Raw genomic sequence first — 22,047 nt, 5'->3', positions numbered from 1 at the left:
CAATTCTTTATATCTATAATTATGTATAATAAAAAATATAAAAATTTGATATTAATAATCTTTACATCGAGACAAATCAAATAAAATCACATTTAACTATATTTTAACTTATAAATTAAAAATTAATTACAAATTAAAAGAGATAAATAAATAATAGTATTTTTGTTGTTTTGAATAAATTGGAACGGAGGAAATATTTAAAATTGTTTGATAAAAAATTTCCTATTGGAATAGTAAAAAAAAAAAAAAATAGAAGTCCTCCTACCAACGGTAAAGGGAGGGAATATAGAACAAAACAGTCATTATTTTGAATTCCAAAAAAAGCATACTTCTATTTGCTCTGACAGCTCTCCTTCGGCCTACTCCCTTCCTCTCTCACTCTACCCCAAGCATTGTACTCAAGAGAGAGAAACATACTACTCCATCATATCCGTAACACTTTACATTCAATCAATCAATGGCTGGATACATCGGAATTCTTGTTTCAGATCCATGGCTTCAAAATCAGTTCACTCAAGTCGAGCTTCGCAGCTTGAAATCACAGGTCTCAATTCTATCATTTTGTCTTTTTGATTTTTTTTTTGTTGTTGATGAAAGTCGCTTGGCCGAGATTGAAATTTTCTGGTTTTTGGAATGCAGTTTCATACAATGAGGAGAGAAAGTGGACCTCTTACTCTAGCCGATTTGCCAGCGAAGATGTCGAAACTCAAAGTTGTTGGAGAAAATTTAACTGAAGAGGAAAGAGATTCGTTTCTCAAGAGTAATTACGAGAATTTGAATGATCAAGTTGATTTTGAGCTTTTTCTTAGGGTAAGTAAGTTTAAGATTTTGTTTTCTTATTGTTTGAGATGATTCATCGGAAAAATCTTTGTTACTGACGGATATTATGATATGTGAAATGAAAATCTCTTTGCGGCTAGTGGATTGATTTTAGCTGTTTATTGTTCAAGTTTAATTGATCATTTATTTCTTAGAGGAACTTTCTTAAACATGGTGGTGATTTGTTTCTTACTAGTACTAATCAAAATTTGAATGATCAGGTTGATTTTGAGCTTTTTCGTAGGGTATGTAAGTTGATGATTTGTTGTTGTTGTTTATTGTTCGAGATGATTGATCGGAAAAATGTTTGTTGATGGCGGATATCCAGATGTCTGAAGTGTAAATTAAATTGGTTAGCGGATTAAATTAAGCTGTTTACTGTACAAGTTTCTGTGATCATTGATTTTTTAGAAGTAACGCTATATAATTGAATGACTTTTTCTTTTTTTAGAAGAATATATATATAAAAGCGTAATAATCAAATGTTTTAGTACGAAAACACTCCAATATCTATGATGAATTTGTCCTTGTATTAGTTATTAGTATGGTAAAATGTATCATTTGATGCTAGCTTGATTGAGCTGAGATTGATGATAAAGCTATCTCTTTGCAACTGGATATAGGCGTAAACAGTAAAAGCAAAAGACTAATTTCTTCTAGCTTTTCACTAATCATATTAGAGGAGAGCGAGTGGCAATCATGGAGACTAACATGTAATACTTCATGGAAAAAAATACTTCATGGAAAAATTGGATATGAATTTACAAATTTAAGTATATAAGTGAGGGAGAATGCAGGAGAAATCAATTTTAACTACCTATATTGATTTGCGAATTGATAACAAGAAACATAAATTGTAAACCACTAAGGCTGTTAGTGGCTTGGCATTTGTTTAATTGTTGTTAAATACGACTTCCTCGAGATTAAGGGGTAAATATATGCTTTTTACCCTTCTCATGGTTATAATTCATGGAGAAATTAAAGAGTGTTAAAGATGTGGAGTTACATAGGAAGAACTTTATGGATGTTACAGGTGTATTTGAAGCTGCACACACATGCAAGTTCAAAAATGGGAAGTCCAGCAAAGAATTCGTCAGCCTTTCTTAAAGCCGCTACTACAACATTGCTTCACACAATAAGCGAGTCGGAGAAAGCTTCTTATGTATCACATATCAACAATTATCTTGGAGAAGACAAATTCTTGAAGCAGTACCTTCCCATTGATCCCTCAACTAATGATTTGTTTGAGATCGTAAAGGATGGAGTTCTTCTCTGGTCAATACTCTTTCCCTTGCCATTTAATTGCAATGCTCTAGTTTTGTTTGGCTTATATACCTAGGCAAGTTATCCAACTTAGCTTGGCAATTTATGCAGTAAACTTATCAATGTTGCGGTTCCTGGGACAATTGATGAACGTGCGATTAACATGAAGAGAATGCTTAATCCATGGGAGAGAAATGAAAACCATACTCTATGCTTTAATTCAGCTAAGGCTATAGGGTGTACATTGGTTAATATTGGTACACAAGACTTCATTGAAGGAAGGGTAAGACTAATTCGTGTTTAAATGATTCTTAACCTTGCTAGTTTCACTCAAAATTCTAAGGATGGTCCTGTATGTTACAATAGTTGCTGGAAGTAATTGCTGATAGCTATAAGCCACAACAAGTAATAGTCATGGGTATGAGATTGATGAATTTAGGGAAAGTTTGACATATCATTTTAAATAAAGCAAATCTCAGAAATCAGAATTTTCTGTGATGGCCTACACAGATGAGGCAAAATTTAGTGTCTCATGCAGCAATCAGATTGGGTGAAAAAGTTATGCATGTAACTGTATGTAATACATAAACATGCTTGTAAAAGGATGAAAAATAATAAGGTAAGCAGGACAAATGATGCAAACATACCAGTGTAACATGATGCTCTGCTAATTTGATGTTTGAATTCGTGATTCACTTAAAATGGCCCAAAAATAGCTTGAACTGACCATAATTCACTTTTTTCGATTCATAATTCCCAAGAAAATTAGCAAATCATGTGACACTGAAACATTGCGATCCCTTGGGTAGTTTGGTTCCTTTTTCTTATTTTGTTCTTCTCACATGTGACAGATTTCATGAATGTTCATATCTTAAATTCATTGATTGCTCTAATATTTTGACAAGAGATACTGACTTCACAATTGGTTTGGTTACAGCGCCATCTTGTGCTGGGATTAATTGCACAAATTATAAAGGTATCTTCCTAACTTACTATCGTCTGTCTGTAGATTATTTCTTCACTTCAATTGAGGAGTTCTGTAGCCGTATTTGATGATTAATGCATATAAGTGTACTTAGTATGGGTTTTTCATTTGTAGATACAACTTTTGGCGGACCTGAACTTGAAGAAAACACCTCAGTTGGTTGAGTTAGTGGATAGCAGTGAGGTAAGATCTCTTATTGCTGAATTCTTTCTGTATTGATCTTCTATGTCAATATCTATCTAATTGGTGAGTTACTTGGTGTCTGTCTCAAACTCTTAGGATGCAGAAGAGTTGATGAGTCTTCCACCAGAAAAGATCTTGTTGAGATGGATGAACTTCCAGCTAAAAAAGGCTGGCTACAGGAAAGTCATCACTAACTTCTCCTCTGACATAAAGGTAAATGTTTTCTTTTTTATTCCCTCTCTTTGATCTTCATTGCAATGTATTTCCTAGATTCCACTATTTGATAAAAAGAGGAAGGAAAACCACAAAAATAAGAAATAGCTGACACTTCTTCCACCCCTTGTCCATCTTATGAGGTTTTGCACAATTGTTTTAAAATTGTACTATACTGATATGCCTTTGTGTTGGCATTTTAGATGGACATCATCATCATCCTACCCGGTGTATCCCGCCTATAGAAAAACTATGGATAGGGTCTGGACATGTAATGACACAATGATAATAATGCATATACTCCTCTACACCTATTCTTTATTCACATTTCAAAAAGTTCATATTCAAAAAGGTTTTGGAGGCAACTATAATTGGACTGATGGAATATATTTTGACTTGAAGAGAATATTGAATGGAAAATGATACTGTGAAGTGTTCAATTATTTCTTTATGCGTGTTAATGCTGTACTTGGATAAGTACATGATCATAACCTTTAACTTCACTCATGTAGTTTCTCATTCCATTGAAGAAAATATTACTGACCAGCGAGTTTTATGTAATTTTTTGCATAATCCTCAGATTAATGCAATTTTGTCAAGATTTTCTTCTTTACACTACAAGTCCTTGATGCACTTTAAGTCATTACAGAAGTGTTGCAGTAATAATACTGCCATTCTCTCATAAAACTGCATGTCTGCATCATGGGTATACTTTTAATTTCTTGCAGTTGAATTCTGTAGTATAATAGTAGGATGTACAGGAATGAGACAGTATTGTAGATATCTTTACCTTCTTTCTCTTGGATTGGACATGATAGCTTGTGTTTGGAGTTACTAAGAAAATGTGAATTCCTTATGTAGGATGCAGAAGCTTATGCTCACCTCTTAAACGTCCTTGCGCCAGAACACATTAATCCCCAGACATTGAAAGCTAAGGATCCGCTTCAAAGAGCTAAATTAGTACTTGAACATGCTGATAAGATGGGATGTAAGAGATACTTGACAGCGAAGGACATAGTGGAAGGTTCACCAAATCTCAACCTTGCCTTTGTCGCACACATTTTTCAGCATAGGTAAGAAATGATCCGTCTACTATATACAAGTTTCAAACACCTCTTTCCTTCTCTTTATGTTTCTAGTACATCATTGCATGTCTCTTACATTTTATTATTTCTTTTTATATAAGCTAAAAACCTTTATACTTTCATATTTTATGGATTAAGTGAAATTTGCAATGTGTTTGGTGAAAGATGCAGATGGAGGTCCAAGCTTCTATCGTGTAGTATATTGTTGCTTACAGAGTGATGCCTTATGGTTGCTGGCATCAAGTTACAAAAATCTTTATTTAGATCTTTCTTATCCTTATGATGGGGGTTGATTAAGTCTACATACTACATAGTGCATAGTGCATACATGTGAACTATCTACTGTTTGTATTGTAGGAATGGACTCTCTACCCAGGTGAAAGACATATCTTTTCTCGAAGTTTCACCAGATGATGCTCAGGTCTCGCGGGAAGAAAGAGCTTTTCGCTTTTGGTTAAATAGTCTTGGTAATTCAACATCCATTGACAATGTATTTGAAGATCTAAGAGACGGGTGCGTATAATTCATATCACAATCAATTTTTCTTTCAGAACTGAATAACCGACAACACTAAATTAGGCAGCTTGAAAGATTTTCATGTTTCATGTAATTGCTTTATTAATTTGAATAATACCATACATGAGTTTTTCTTGCATGTAGATGGATACTCTTGGAGACTTTGGACAAGATCTCACCTGGAATTGTCAATTGGAAGATTGCTAGCAAGCCTCCAATCAAGATGCCATTCAAGAAAGTCGAGAACTGCAATCAAGCAATAAAGTTGGGGAAGCAATTGAAGTTCTCCTTGGTCAATATTGCTGGAAATGATATCGTACAAGGAAATAAGAAGTTGATTTTAGGTATGTGGTCATTGTTTAATGGTGCAGTGTCCTTAAGTGTTTTAACATTATTTTTTGATGTGCGTGCATTCATGCTGTTGAGTTTATGGTTTTATTAAACTTGCAAAATTTGATTTTTTTTTTCCAGCTTATTTGTGGCAATTGATGCGATGCAACATGATGCAACTTTTAAGAAATTTAAGATTCCATTCTCATGGCAAGGAAATCAATGATGGTGATATTCTAGAATGGGCTAACAATCTGGTGAAAAACTCCAGAGGCCAGTCACGTATGAGCAGTTTTAAGGTACATGAATCCATGCATTCTGTAAAATTGATATGAACACAACTTCATCACATTTCTAGATTCTGGTGAGACTTTAGAACATGTGATGTTAAACCAAGTGAGATTGAGCACAAGCAATTCTTTAGTCAATAATAATTTTAAGTGGCTTATGATCTCCAATTCATTTGTTGTTCTTGTTGTGGATAAATACTCAGTATTCACCCACAAAAAAAGTTTAACGACTTACAAGTGTTTTTATAATATTGTTCTTCATGATGTTAATATTTGTGAATGTGAGGAATTATTAGTTGTTTCTACTCTACTGTTGGTCCCCCTTGACCCAACTTATTGAAGACTCGAGTGGAGCTTGAGCTAAGTCATACTTTTGGAAATCACTTCCGGTTATCTCCCTTAGCTTCGCCGTAGGATTGTTTAGTGAGTTGGGTCAAGTGTAAGTTTCCGCAATTACACCTACGCAAACAGATAGGTTATTAAAAGTTCCTATTACTCCCAGAAAAGGATTCAGTATAATTGGGAAATGAATCATTAAACATGTACAGTTACTCTTTTAGGGTTGAGCTCCTAATTATTTGCCCTTTCTAGCAAGCCAAACTGCCAAGTTAGGTAGTTTTACCAAGCTATAATTGTTCAAGGACCAATCAAGCTGGTTTATCAATAGGGGTTAGATTATCAAGGTTTGGAATTTTGCCTCTCTGTAGGGCCTATTTTCACTTCACTTTATTTGTACATAAAGAAAAAATAACCAAAAAATGAACTATATCCTAGAATTGCTGGTGTATGGTATTGCTGTTAGTCACCTTTGCAAAATGGAATATCATTTTCCATTGGTACATGCATTCTCCATATTGCAAGTAATATGTTCAATTAAAGTACACAAAAGTTCAAGCTTCAACAGACATGCTAGGTAGTCTGACATTGAAACATTGGACTGCTGCTTGATGCCTATCAGTTGATTTTACTCTTTTCCTCCTTATAAGTTTAATGCATTTGAAGTGTCTTTTTGCACAAAAAGTACAGTTCTAGATTTGCAACATCTTATGCTAAATGATCTGCTTTTCAGGATAAGAGTTTATCCGATGGCATGTTTTTCCTTGAGCTTCTAAGTGCAGTGCAGCCAAGAGTAGTAAATTGGAGCCTTGTTACAAAGGGAGTAAGTGGTAAGCACTTCAAGATTTCTTTAAAATTTCTAGTTATAAAACAGTTTATATCTCAAGTACACTTTCTGTATATGGAAGTTGTCTACTTGTCATGTTATTTGCTACCAAAGGTCAATCAGAGACAACTTATTTGTTATTATTACTAAGAACTAAGAAGAATAAAGTTGCTTAGATCGACCTCTAAACCTGCCTAGATGGGAGTCACTGATTTCTACCCTTTGCATTATTTCTCTTTTTACTACTACTACGCTTTGTTGATGCCATATCTATCCTTTCTGATGTCTGCAAGGGGAAGCCAACTGTATTTATGAATGTTTGAGTACAATAGATTGCAATTAAGAAATTCTCTAATGTCACTCACAAAACTCCAAGAAATTTTAGTGTTTAATCTCAATTAAAGTCAGTGGCTTGTGGCTCTCAAATATCCCATATAAAGGCTCTTCAAACCCTGAATGAAGCTCCCAAGAATGGCTTATGAAGAATAAGTTCACTTAGGGTATTTATAGTTGGGAAGAAATAAGAGAGATTTAATCCCGTAAACCGAACAGGGGAATAGTGCTCGAACGAGCTCACCTATTGTACTTGTTCGAGCACACAAAACAAAAGGTCCAGAAGACACGCGACATCAGGCAGGGGAAGCACTCGAACTTTTGCTCTCTGTGATTTGCCCAATGGTTCAAGCCGACTACTCATACCATGCTTCTACCTTTGTCTACGCATGTGTTCTCTTTCTTCCCACTCCATACACAACCTTAAGCTCACACCCATGGCCATGAGGTGATTATCGAGCCATACTCAACATAAAATGACTAATTTAATCTTGTGCACTTCCTTTTAAGTGAACCGGTCTTTTTATTTGTGGGAGCTATTTAATTTGTCGTAGTTTCTCTTCATAAAACTATTGACTAAATAACTATGGGTGGCTTCTGAGTTCTGTGACATGTAGTAACTGAAACAAAAATATGTTATCTCAGCTTAATTCAATCACGCTAATGTCGGTAAATTTGATATATCATCAGATGAGGAGAAAAAGATGAATGCCTCCTATATCATCAGTATTGCGAGGAAACTTGGATGTTCTATATTTCTACTTCCTGAAGACATCACCGAGGTATGAACACTTATGTACTGTCTTGTGTTTAGCTAAGAAAAAATACTAATGGATCTCGGAAATTACCCTTAGTTTCCTTTCTTGTTTGTACCTAAGAAAAGTATCCTTAGTTGATAAAAAATCAGATATATTGGTTTTCTAGTGAAAAAAACTTATCCTTAGTCTTCTTTACGACTTCCGATAATTGCGAGAATGACTGATGAATACTTTCTTGTTACTAAGAATCTCAGAAGCTACTCAGTTTAAGTTCTATCCTTTCTTGTGTTTAGCTAAAAAAAATTAAGTTTGGACACGAAACAAGAACAAGCTCAAATAAGTTCAGATATTGGTTTCTAGTGAACAAAACGTATTTTTTTTGTTAATTGCGAGAATGACTAACGATTACTCGTTCATCAGGTCAACCAAAAGATGATCCTTACTTTGACAGCAAGCATAATGTATTGGTTCTTGAATCAACCCGTCGATGATAAATCATCGAGTTCTTCAGATAGCGAGAATGGAAGTCAATCAGAAACATTATCAAACTCGACTCTGGATGATGCTGCATCTGAATCATCATTAGAGTAGTAGTGGATTTGGTTTATACAATAATATGATATACTTCATGCATGTATCTGGGAACTTTTGACTCAAGTTCCTTCATCCCTTAATGATATGTTTCTTTTACCCCTTTATTTTTGTTACTTCAATTCTTCTATTAAAGGGTTTGATTTTCTTATTATTTGATTGCATGAGAATGATAGGAAGTGAGCATTTTTTCTGTGAAGTCATTTTTTGGGAAAAGAAGTTAAATGTGAATATTCAGCAGTAATGTAATTTATGTTGTGAAACTTTAACAGGATTATATTGTAATTTGTAAAGGGCTAGCTTCTTTGAGTTATACTATTGTTATATGTAATCAAATTTTTATTGAATACTTCTTTGAGACAGGGTGGTAAGTAGTAATCTCTGAGAACTACACGTGTGAGAAACCGTTTCTCGGTAAGATGATCTTATATTAAGGAGTCCATATTATAATAATTTGTGTTAATTGGGCTATTCAACTCATGTATGAAGCGCGTCTCACGATGAGACTGTTTAGATAAGAATATGCGTATTAACATCTAAGGAAAATGTGACTATTTGTTAATAATGAAAAGAAAAATAGAATTGATTGGATGAAATTTTTAAAAAAATTAAAATAAATAAATAAGATTAAAAGAAAATAATAAACTTTTTTTCAAATAGAAAAAATAATGTAAAATCAGTGAGATAGAAAATAACGCAAATTGTGAGACTATAGGAAGTGGTTTCAATGAATAAAAATAAAAATAGATTTTTTTTCCTTGTGATTGTAGACGAGAACATACCATCATCAACCTTTCTACCTTCTACACATTTTCTTTCCTTCTAAAACTAAATGAAGTAAACAATTTCCAATCACTACCCAAAAGTTCTTGTTATCTATTGCAACTTAAAAGAGTCATAAAAAGCTGATTTCATGACTTTGAAAATTACTCACTTTTTCATAGAGATAATAACACTTTATATTTAAATGCATATTAAAAAAATTGCATGATAATTAAATTTTGAGAATAATATTAAAAATAAAAAAAAATAAAAGAAAGTATATAAATATCAATTTAAAAAATAATAGACTATTATCCAAAATTAAAATATAGTAAAATTAATTTGACAAACTATAACAAAAAGAGAAGGTGTTATACATTCACAATGCACAAACCAAGTCAACCAACTATCATATTACTGCAATTGACCAAACAACTTTTCTAAATTGACCAACACCCTAAGAAATAAACTCTAATAAGCTATATATGATTCAATCTTCCATGTAAGATCTAAAATCGATTATGTCTAAGTTATGTCTCAGTTCATTTGAATTTTGTAATATATTATATATAAGAGTAATTATTAAGTTGGCTCATCACACATGTAGAGAGAGTTGATCAGTAAGTGTTTGACCCATATTATTGTATTATAAAGTGTTTGGCAAATGTCTTTTTTTTATCTTTTAATTGACTTTAATCTTTTAATTTTTCAATTTTTTGGCTTTTTGGTTGGTCAAAGGTAGACTATGATTAACAAACAACTTTAAAGTCAATTGTAACACTAGATTTTGACCAAAACTTAAAAAGCATTGATTTTTTACTTTTTATCTCAATCCCCTAATATATTCAACCAATAAATAATTTTTACAAAATATATCTAAAATCATTTGTACCGAACTTATTAGTATTCTAAATTCGGCTTTACTTCTACCGTTGATTTCGAGCAAGGTGGCTAAAGTACATCTAATGGCTCACAATGTATGAGCCATTACTCTCAAAGCTACCATCACAATCATGTATCTTCATGGCACATGGAAGTTGCTTCACCTAATCTGGAAATATCTTCAATATTTGCAGGTACACATCATTGTTATTAATCCAACAATAACATTATCTGCTTGCTTCTTTATTTGTAAAAACATGGAACAAAAGAAAAAAAAATTATTTTTCCCTATCTCATTTAAGTCTTAAGATTCATTTATATTAACCTAAAAAGCTTATATCATTATGTGCTTAACAAGATGAAACACCTAAAATATGTGGCTTAACCAACACTAATTTATTAAAATGAATTTTGTTAAATATACAATTAATGATTTTTAAATTGTTGTACGAGGCAGTCTCAATGTGAGGCGCTCTATATACGAGTTGAATAGCCAAGTAACACAAATTATAAGAATAAGTACTCTTTATCTGAGATCGTTTCATTGGAAAACGATATTTCACATGTAGCTATTAACACTTTAAATAATAAAATTCTTAATTTATACTCATTCAATGATTTTGGTTTCCTTAAATGAACTTTTTTAAGCATGAGACAATTTCATACAAAAATTGCTCAATTAAATTAGTGTTTAGTTGCGTGAGAAAAGTTTTTCCAATTTTTTTTTTTAAATTTTTATTGTCTGATTTGATTAGAGTTCAAAATAGAAATTTAGAGTAAAAAAAATTTCAATCTTTGTATAATATTTTTCTCTAAAACTTAAAGGAAAAATATTTCCTCCACCGTTTAGTCCTTAAAATTTTTTTAAAAAATTTCAAGAAAAAATTCCAAAATAATCAAGTGACTTGTAAAATTAAGTTATAAGAATTAATCTAATTCTTTTTTATTTTTGAATTAAAATAAATCCAATTATATTATTAAAGAGGACATGGTAGGAAGAGGGAAGGAAATAAATAGGGGTGAGATAGAGCAGTGAAAATATATTGAGCTCCGATGCTTATTTAGAAAAAAAGTAAATGCTTAAATTGAAACAAAACTTGATTTCAATTTTGATTTCAATAAATTTGATTTGTTTTTAGGTATTATTAATAAATCCAATCCTTAATAATAATGTTCCGGAAATAGATTTTGCAACACAAATCTTGTCTTGTGGAGAAAAAAAAAGGTATTATTATACTTCGCAACCCTTTTCATTTTGTCGTCACCCCTTATATATTGAACTTCTAAGATTAGCTCTGATTACCTTTTAAACCTTTAATTTCCAACATCTCTCTAAAAACTCTTTCCGAATACTCATTGAACTAAAACAAGCTAAAACTAAAAGTCGAATTACTGTGGCAAATGAAAATAATCACCAAAATGATTCGGTAAGCATCGATAACGATCGTTAATTTAAAAAAAATGTGTGTTGAAATTTGATACATGTTCACTTTTTTTGCTATAACTTTTAATAGAAAAATTATATAATTGCAATATTTGCAGCATTAGAACTTAGACTTCAAGATCTTTCCAATGATACATTATATGCCGAATTCCGATAGCCGAGCGAGAAATGACAATTGTTTAAAATTTGTTTGTGCTGAAATTTGATACATGTTCAATCTTTTGGGCATAACTTTTTATGGAAACGTCGTATTTATGCAAGGTTTGTGTAATTAGAAACTAAACTTCGAGTGCTTTCCAACGACATATTATATGCCCAATTTCAACAACCAAGCGAGAAATGACGAAATGACAACAAACTAAAGTTTGCAAGAATTTTTGACATCTAGTCGCACGCGACCGGACCGCGGTATGGTCACGCAAAATGCGCGACTACACCACGATCCGGTCGCGTGTTGTACACGACCATACCGCGATTCGATCGCGCGCGACTGATTGTTAGACATCACCGCAAACTTTAAACGATCATCATTTCTCATTTGATTGTCAGAATTGGGCATATAATATGTCTTTGGAAAGTTCTTGAAGTCTAGATTCTAATGGTTCAAACCTTACGTTAATACAATTTTCTATAAAAAGTTATGCCCAAAAGAATAAATATTTATATCAAATTTCAGCACAAGCAAATTTTAAACGATCATCATTTCTCGCTCGATTATCGGAATTGGGTATGTAATACATCATTGGAAAGATCTTAAAGTCTAGGTTCTAATGCCGAAAACATTGCAGTAATATAATTTTCCTATCAAAAGTTTTGGCCAAAAGAGTGATCATATATCAAATTTCAACACAAAACGTATGAATAGATTTATTTTCCGATTTTAAAAAATTATTTTTTTAATTAATATTTTTATTTTAATTTAATTATTATTAATAAATTTAGTTTAGTAATAATAATGGTCGATTTTATAATTGAAAATAAATTTAAGTGCATTTTATTAATTTTTTAAAAAAAGGATGACGATATAATAAAAAGGGTTCCGAAGTGTAAGAATCGGAAAAAAAACATCCATAACCTATGTACATTTGCATATAACCAAGAAAATTAATAATTCAAAATAGGAATATTTTTGTTTTTAGCATAAAGTTAATTATTAATAGAGGTCCTTATAAGCAAAATAAATTCTAAAATTTTATAGGTCATGATCATTGAAGCTGTACCTTTAGGATAATTAATTATTGACTATATACTTTTTTGGTTTTTAGTACTCGCTTGTTCATTAAATCATAATTATAAATACTACTTCCTTCTATTCGCCTTAGGTGTTCCATTTACTTTTGAGATACTATTTATTTATCACTCTTAAATTGCATTTTATTATTAATTCATAAGTTAAAAACATAGTCATGTGGGATCTTATTTGATTCGTTTTGATGTAAAGATTATTAATATCAACTTTTTATAATTTTTAATTATACATAATCCGATATATTAAGAATTAAATAAGTGCATTGGATAAAGTGCATAAAGTAAATGGGACACTTAAGATGAATAGGAGGGAGTATTAATTTTGTTGTATAGTAGCAAAAGTCAATTTTATTGGAAGTATGTTATTTGTCTTTTTTTAATTGGACGTATTAATGAAACTTTCCTAATTTACATTTTTATACTTACCATATTTACAGATTTGTAGTTTTGATAAAACTTATGCATTAATGAATGTAATAAATCATAATTATTCCAGTTACACTATTAAATAAAAATGTAAAGAACAATATGTATTGTATGATAAAATATATATTGTCTGATAAAAATACTGAAATTACACTACAAAGAAAATTATACTGCAGAATAAATTACATTTATTTTATTATAATTAATATTACATTGCATATAACATTACACTGCAGAATTACATTGCGTATAAAAGTATACTGCGATTTTAGAAATTTTTGGAAGTACATAATTGTCCTTCTTTCCAACGATTTTTTTTAAAAACTGAAATGACCTAAAATTAGTCATTTAAATTGTTATACTACTATAATTGCCGTTTTTTTCTAACAATTTTACGTCGCCATTTCTAGAGTGACTTTCAGGAAATGACTAAGAATTCTCATATGCGACAAGGATAGTGAAATATGTCATCGTATTGAGAATGTTGTGTGTAAAGAAGTATTTCAAAACCTATAAACTCTTTATTAACAAGCTATTTTATAATCACAAAAGTTCATTAAAATATTAACGTATTTAAAAATTCGTGCATTGCACGGGTGTCTATACTAGCTAGTTAACTATAATTTCATAATTATTGACAACATAATTTTATTTAGGAAATTGACTTATACTCTTACAGTCCGCTTGGTTAGTGGTATTAAATGTTCGTAATGGGAATGATTTACAATATAAATTTTCATAAAAAGTTTCATATTATTCCCATACTAATGAAACTTTGATTACAAAAAAGTTATTTTGTTTACAAATTTCCATTACCACCTAATACCACATTTCCAAATAGTAATACATTAGAATGAATTTTATAAAGAAAATGAAATGATTGAAGTTGGATAAGTATAACCATCAAGATAGCCAAGAGATTTTTCAACCAAAAATACACTAGAGTATTAATTCTCATAATTTTTGCTTTTTAGTACGTACACTTGTTCACCAAATATTATGATTTTAATGCATATTATTTAATTAATAATGTAATTTATACTTTTTCACCAAATATTATGATTTTAATGCTAATTATTTAATTAATAATGTAATTTATACTTTTTCACCAAATAATTCTACTTTGAACTTCTTATTTACATCCTAAGGGTTGTATACATAAGTGGTGGTGTTTATTACTTAATACTTGTGTTTTTTGGATATTAAATAATACAAGTAACTATAATTTTGGATCGTTAAACATCAACATGTAATCTGACATGTTAAACCATGCTACCATCAAATGCAAAATTAGTATTTAAAATGTCCAACCACATCATGGCTCAATAAGACGAAGTCCATATAAAACCGGTCTACAAAAAGTCTTATAAATTTTTTTATTAAACTCATTAATCAAACCAAAAATAATAAATTATAGTTCTCGATACCATAATTTATCAATTTTTAATTTCTAACCTACCATTAGAAAAGCGGAATGAATTCGGTAAATCATTTCAATTGAATTGCATTTTTTAAACACTCTAACTAGTAGCTACTAAAAAAATAACCACATATAAATAAGAAAATTACCTAGAATAATCCAATCATTTTATGATTTTTCTACACTAATTTCACCCATTGATTAACCACGAATAATTCTAACTTTAGGGGATATTTGCCTAAAGTAAACTCGAGTAACCCAATGAACCTGCTATAGTAGGTTATTTACAAAAGGTAAACTGAAAATTAATGTTAAATTAGAGAAATATTTGATAGTCTATATAAAAAATTCTGAATGATAAAACAAAATCAAAATTTATTTTTAAAAATATCTTTACATTTTTTTCAACATTTTATTTTAATTTATCTTTTTTTTAAAATAAAACTTACTACAACAAGTTATTCGATTATCAGGTTTACTCTAAGAAAATGTTCTCTAAAGTTGAGATTATTCATGATTAATCACTAGATAGGATTATTGTAGAAAATCATAAAAATATTGGATTATTATAGGTAATTTTTCCTAAAATAAATAAATAAATAAATAAATTACTCAAAATGTGCGGAAAAGTGGGAAAACTTTAGTATAGTACTAGGTAGAGTAACCCAAAGTCTCAAAGTACAATCCAAAGTGAATATAATTGGCCATAAATGGAAGAAGAATGAATGAATAAACAGCTAAGACAAGATCATTTCTTTGTGTATTGTGCTTATCATGTGAGGAAGATAAGCACACAAAGTGAATTCCAGGCATTAATTGACAACTCCACAACTTGCGTTGTATACCAAAGTCTTATATAGAATCTTCAATCAATGGAAAAGGTCACATCTTTATGAAGTAATTGCGTCTCCATTTAACCAATCCTTGCCCTCTAACAATTATTCTCATTGTTGTACATATCATCTCTCCCATCAAATTTGTCTAACAAGTATATAGCGGAAAACCAAGACAAATTAGAATAAAAAAATATTATGACGGAAATTAGAGAAATGCCTCTTTTTCAGGATTTTTTCGAGTTGAGAGACTCTTTGACCGCATCTTTTTTTATGGGTATGGATTGCCGCCTTCCTTTCCTCTCCACATCCCGATTATAGTTCCTATAGACCGAATACACTGGATACGATGATGATGATGGTAGAAACGTGGGAATGTGATGAAAAACTAAGATTAAAGATAGAATGTGATTCATGGTCAAAAATAAAAAAGCGATAAATTTGAGGGACAAAAGAGAAAAGCCGAACAAATTTAGTGGGATAGAGAGTAAGTCCTCTTGATAATACTTTCTTTGTTTCATATTTGCTTCAAGTATAAATCTTAAACTGCAAGAACCAAAGAAAGAGTAAAAATGTGTATTTAACAGAGAAATGAAAAATATACCTAAATAAGATGAAAAAATAAATTAAATGTGTGGGTGTGAATTAAAAAATTACAGTGTGGGTTATTACAAAAATAATGTATCAAAACCTATGAGATGAATTAGAAAGAAAAATATAGTAGAATTCATGGAAAAGATAGAGTAAAAAGTAAAAAAATATATCATGAATTTATAGAAAAAAAAAGAGATATTATAGGAATAATATGATTATTGATAGTAGAAAATATGATAATCAAATTTTAATATGTAAATAGTTTTAATATCACTTCATATTTATGTAAATGTTGGTGAGAAGAATACAATTCTTGAATGATCTGCTTAATAATCTAGAAAGTGGGTCACAGGAACAAAGCAACAAAAGATTCATTTTTATCAATTACTTACCTTTTTATATTATAGCCTTTGAAATGAAAGTGCGATGTAGTATAAAACACCTTCAATGTAGAAAGTGAAACACTTAATTACTGATATAAAATGATTTAATGCTCACTATTCTACTTGAAATGAGATTTGAATGAGAATCGAATCAATAACTTTACATCACATTAATTTATATTTTTATATTCAAGAGATCAATTTAAAATTAACAAGAAATTTGTAAAATCTAGCACAATTTTAACACTCAGAAACCAAAGACTCCAGTAAAATATGGGTCGTATTTGTAGCACAAAATCAAGACAATATACAAAAGGAAACAATATATCCAACAATAAATCTTTATTTATTGGTAACATTAATAAAATTTCACACAACGATCAAAATGAAATAAACTGAATATTTATTTGTATTACTATCATTATGAATATCCTTACTATAAGTAAAATTCATGTATATAGTTTATTTTCTCAAGGAGTAAATATTGACACTACAATGATAGAGTATTTTGGCCAAAATTCAGTATATGTTATATACTTTATAAGGCTAATGACATTAATCGACATTTTAGTCTCCTCTTTCTTCAATCATATTTGTTCAATAAGAAATACAAATCATTGTGATTTTTTGAGTTCTTTATAACTGAATTCTTCCCAATATTTACTCGATAATTCATATTTGTTCAGGCGGCCAAAATTGATTTAAACAAAGAAGATCAAGAACCATCTAAGATGCACAATGTACATGATTTGAAACTAAATGAATTTGTTCCTCTAAGTTCAATGAAATGGATCTATATAACTTCTGCTTCATCGTTCTTCCACCAATTCAAACTATATTGTAGAATTCCATCTAATTTCTGCAAAAAATGTAAAAAATATTTTAATTAGAATATACAATCAATCTAATATTTCCTACTTAAAGTAAAAAAAAAAAAAAAAGACTTTTCCTACTTAAAGTAAAAAAAAAAAAGACTAATCACATATAAGTATAGTATTTAATACTCTTATATGTTGGGTACCAATCATTAGTTTGGGCATTAGGTTGAGAAGTTTAAGAACACATCTCAATTAAAAACTTAATCGAACATTCTGGCAATAATCAAAGTCAATCAAATCCCCATAAATACATGATTTTCTAGACTCTATCCGTCCTTCAAAATTAACAAGCTTTTCCATATGCAAAAAGCATTCACTTTAATTTTCACCTCATAGTAAATTCAAACATAAATTGACTAATAGAAGTATTTAATACGTCTTACCTATTAACTCTAACTTAAAACACTTTTGATTCAAACAATAAAGAAACTATCTCGACTAAAACTTTAACCCAAACATGTTCATAATAATCAAACTCGATTATATCCCCACAAATATTTTTTTCTATATCTATCCATTCTTTTGAATTTGACACAATATATATATATATATATATATATATATATATATATATATATATATATATATATATATATATATATATATATATATATATATATATAAATTCAATTTAGTTTAACTTACCTATTGTAACAAATTCAAAAACATATTGTTACAATTACAAATGGATTAATTTTACTTAAAGTCTTAAACCATAAAATTACTACATTTTTTTTGAATTTGCTGCATTACGCAAACTAAGGTAAGAATTTATAGACAAATTATGAAACAAATACTCTTTCCGATTTTATTACTCGCACCCAAACCAACTTAGCATTATTCATTATTCTCAATGTTTTACATATTGCGGCTTTTATACGAGAAAAAAACATAGTCAGGTGAGATCTTGTATTTTATTTATGTCATCGTATATTTTCATAATATCACACTTTTTTAATTTTAATTTGTATATAACTCTAGATAAAAATAATCCAACAAACGCATTGAACTGCCTAAAAATATGAGGAAGTATAAAAGAAAACATACCTTAACAAGGAGATCAACAACAATGGAGGAAAAATCAAAATTCCCAATAGCGATAGGACGAGTAGTAGCAACACAATCTCTTGGAGTGTCAAATAAAGAAACAGAGAATTGTTTATGAACAACACCCACATCAAAATAAATAACACCAGAACTTGGAATATCAACCCTAATTCCTTTAACTGGAAACCATAAAAACAGATCTTGAGCTTCAATTCCTGTTAAATTTCCGATCTGCCCAAAACTAATTTGCCCAGAAACATCTTTTTCATAATGAATTTCACTCTCAAATTTAGCTTCACAAGCTTCATTTAAATAAACCCTAAAATTCCCATCATCATCAATTGTAAAATTTGAAATCCCTTTTGGGAATAATCCAGATGGTAAACCCTTTGATTCTAATACTTGGTATATTGATTTTGAACTAGTTTCTGATTTTACAATGATTATCATAAAAACCCATATTATTAAATAATAATAATAATAATAATAATAATAACAATGTTTGTTTGACATATTTTTAATGGGTTTTTTATGATTTGTTCATAGAAGAAATGGGTTCTTTTAGGGTTTAAGAAAATTTAGAGAGGAAAGAAAAAACAGAGGAATGATTTGTCAAAAAACAGGGAAAAGAGAAGGAGAAAAAGAGGAGATAGAAAGAGAGAGAATTGCCAGCAAATGTACAGAGAGGAGTAAGAGAATGATCAATTTTTGGAAATGAATGTGGGCCCTTATATAATTTGTCTAATCCTATACGACGCGTTTAACAATATCTACCATGTCAGCCTACTGATTTTTGATACGTGTCCTATTGTGGGTGATGATATGTACATTGACCATATAGATTATGGAGTACGATTACTGTTTAAAGTAAACTCGATGACCTAATATTTATTAGATTTTATAATCGAATTCAATTTGATTCGACTTAAAAAATAAATTTACAATTATGTAAAAATTAATGCACAAGATTTGATCTTGAACCGACTCAAAACACTTGACCTTGAAATTAATTGCATAACTCTTTATGAAAATTGAATAAATGGAATAACGAAAAGTCTTATATGGTCTTAATTCAGGTTAATTATCGTGGAATCAACAATTTAAAGTAAAAAATCAGTTATTATTAAGTAAGTTAGTTAATATTTTAGTGATTATCAATTTTTTATGAGTGTTATTATTGGTTTAGATATGAGTTCAGGTTAAATTTGAGTTATTTTTAATATAGTACGTGAAAGTGGTGTAAGTATAAAATATGAAAAATGGATTGAGATTGGTTTTGATAATTGATTTTATCTTTACTAACGAATACTATGGGACATTTTGTAAGAAGACCCTTTCAAAAAATATTGGAATTTTCATTTTAAATCATTTATTTGACAAATCAAATAAGGGAGAAAATATTTTTGCCTAATGAAACACCCTATTTATGGAAGAAAATATGTTGCAATATGACTATATGAGAATGCATGGTTTGAGAATAAAAGGTTGAAAAATATTTAATATTTTATATAGATTAATATGGAAATGAATGAATAATGATAATAGAGAGATGAGAATTAAGTCTCTTTCAGTTGAAAAATAAATACCATTTTTATAAAATATTGAATTTAATTTTCATCTAGCCTCCTTTTTCTCAGCATAGGTGTAACTTTTGGCAATTAAAGATGGATCCAAGGTATAATTATATTACTCCCTCCGTTCATTTTTGATATTTCACTTTGGGTTTATCACACATATTAAGGAAGATATAAATTAGGTTGTATTGTGTATTATTTTAATTAAATAGTAGTGTGAAGTAATGATTTTATTGGAAGTATGAGGTTGTAGTGGGTATTATTTTAATTAAATAGTAGTGTGAAGTAATGATTGTATTGAAAGTATAAGAGAGAAAATAATTATAAATAAAAGAAAAGGGGTACATTAAAAGAAAAGGGGGGGTTTAAGGAGTAAAAGTGAGATAAAAACATTCTAAAAATAGAAAGTATTCTAAAGTGGAAGAACTTTTAAAACTACCCGTTATAGTAATGTGAAAGATCAAAAAAGAACGGAGGGAGTATTGAACTTAATTAGCAAATTTTCGGATAGAAGATAAGCTTAAGGCTTATGCTATATTTAATTTGTAGATTTTTCTTTCTTTGAATGTGGTTTTATATTAAGGTTTGTTCATATTATATTATATTAGGAATAAAATTATGTGATTTATGGCATGTGATGAGGTCAACAATTTTTGCTCCTAACATCTAAAATTTATTTTATTATTATAATGTTAACTTAAGAATTAAGATTTCTAATTTAATACTTAGGAAAATAAAGAATTATTTTGAAGTTTTTTTCAAATATTTAAAATAAGTTCATTGTATAGAAATTATATTTAATTATATTTTTTACTAAATTATTTTGCTAAAAAATAAACTAAGAAAATAAAAATTATTTTACTAAAAATTATAATAAGAAAACTTTGTAGTAAAAATATACTTCAATATTACTGAATTATACATTAAAAATTATTTTACTCAGATATTCAAATACTTCAATTCGAACCTGACACGATTAACATCAAAATAGTTATAATAAAAGTTATTGCTAATCAAATTATACTAATATCTAATTACTAACACAATAAAATCAAAAACTTTTCAATTAAAACGTATATTCTATTTACTTTGCACCAATTTTTTTATTTTGAGTTATACCACATACTTCGTATACGTTTTCTCTTTTAATAATAGTCTTACAATTTTCGTTTAATCTCATCAACTACAAATTAAATATTCGCACCATTAAAATGATAATTTTATCTTGACATACATTGTATTGTATACCTTATAAAAATAGTTCTAATGCACATTTATTAAATAAGATTAGTTAATCATTTTGTTTACTCTTACTAAAATGATTTGTTAGGAGAAAATAAGAAATCAGGAGTTGGTTCAACTCCTGAATTCGTCAACTCTACTAGTATATTTGATAATAACATATGATGATATGATATATGATCAAGTAAATTATTATCTCGACTATAAGAAATTACATCACTTTTCATTTAATTTCTCAATTTAAATTTTTTTTCAATACATCATTTTCTATTATTTTTATTCTTATTAACATAATTTTCTTAATATATATGTAATATCATAATACTGCAATCTTTTAGGGATAAAGAGAGTATATATCTATTTATTCCTAGACTTCTAGTGGTAGTACTTCCTGCATTTTAATTTAGTTGTAACATTGGAAACACTTACATTATTCACTTATTTTCCTTAATTTTTAATTAATTTTTAATCTTTAAGTTAAAACATAGTCAAGTGGGATTTTGTTTGATTCGTCTCAATGTAAATTTTATTAATATCAAATTTTTATAATTTTTAATAAATGCACAATTAGAGATATTTAGAATTGAATTAGTGTATTGAATAGTATGCCAAAATTAAATAGAAAATTGAAAAGAATTGGAGGGTGTATGTACCAAAGATCATGGGCTAGAAATTTAGAGTTGCATCAACCAAATACCAATCTCTTTATGTGTCTAAATCAACTTGTCTCTTATTTAATGTTAAGAATTAAAATTTAGACATGTTATGGGGTCAAATAAATAAACC

At 29.3% G+C, this 22,047-nt stretch overlaps 2 protein-coding genes across 2 annotated transcripts; one reads left to right on the top strand and one right to left on the bottom strand.

The window, feature by feature from the left end:
• Positions 1-292: 292 nt before the first annotated feature.
• Positions 293-8,886, top strand: LOC130800225 (fimbrin-2). Its single transcript, XM_057663669.1, has 14 exons — positions 293-544; positions 640-810; positions 1,853-2,094; positions 2,194-2,365; positions 3,020-3,058; positions 3,182-3,250; positions 3,347-3,463; positions 4,325-4,536; positions 4,906-5,061; positions 5,209-5,408; positions 5,536-5,693; positions 6,754-6,850; positions 7,870-7,961; positions 8,358-8,886. The coding sequence occupies exons 1-14, from the start codon at positions 458-460 to the stop codon at positions 8,526-8,528; spliced, it is 1,983 nt and encodes a 660-aa protein (XP_057519652.1). The 5' UTR covers positions 293-457; the 3' UTR covers positions 8,529-8,886.
• A 7,959-nt stretch (positions 8,887-16,845) lies between these two features.
• On the bottom strand, positions 16,846-19,142 carry LOC130800224 (uncharacterized). The gene is made up of 2 exons (XM_057663668.1): positions 18,446-19,142; positions 16,846-17,379 (listed from the first exon to the last, which is right to left on the bottom strand). Exons 1-2 carry the CDS (start codon positions 18,956-18,958, stop codon positions 17,314-17,316), a joined length of 579 nt encoding a protein of 192 aa, XP_057519651.1. The 5' UTR covers positions 18,959-19,142; the 3' UTR covers positions 16,846-17,313.
• Positions 19,143-22,047: the final 2,905 nt, after the last annotated feature.

The sequence above is a fragment of the Amaranthus tricolor genome, chromosome 14 (genome assembly GCF_026212465.1).
Source record: "Amaranthus tricolor cultivar Red isolate AtriRed21 chromosome 14, ASM2621246v1, whole genome shotgun sequence".
NCBI lineage: Eukaryota > Viridiplantae > Streptophyta > Magnoliopsida > Caryophyllales > Amaranthaceae > Amaranthus > Amaranthus tricolor.
The sequence above is the reverse complement of the archived record's forward strand: the minus strand, read 5'-3'. Positions and strand labels throughout refer to the sequence as shown.

Coding starts and splice junctions, on each gene's coding strand:
- LOC130800225 (XM_057663669.1), top strand. CDS start 458: ATGGCTGGATACATCGGAATTCTTGTTTCAGATCCATGGCTTCAAAAT. Junction 3,251..3,346: donor AGTTAGTGGATAGCAGTGAG/GTAAGATCTCTT, acceptor TCAAACTCTTAG/GATGCAGAAGAGTTGATGAG. Junction 3,464..4,324: donor ACTTCTCCTCTGACATAAAG/GTAAATGTTTTC, acceptor TTCCTTATGTAG/GATGCAGAAGCTTATGCTCA.
- LOC130800224 (XM_057663668.1), bottom strand. CDS start 18,958: ATGTCAAACAAACATTGTTATTATTATTATTATTATTATTATTATTTA. Junction 17,380..18,445: donor TTGTTGATCTCCTTGTTAAG/GTATGTTTTCTT, acceptor CATTTTTTGCAG/AAATTAGATGGAATTCTACA.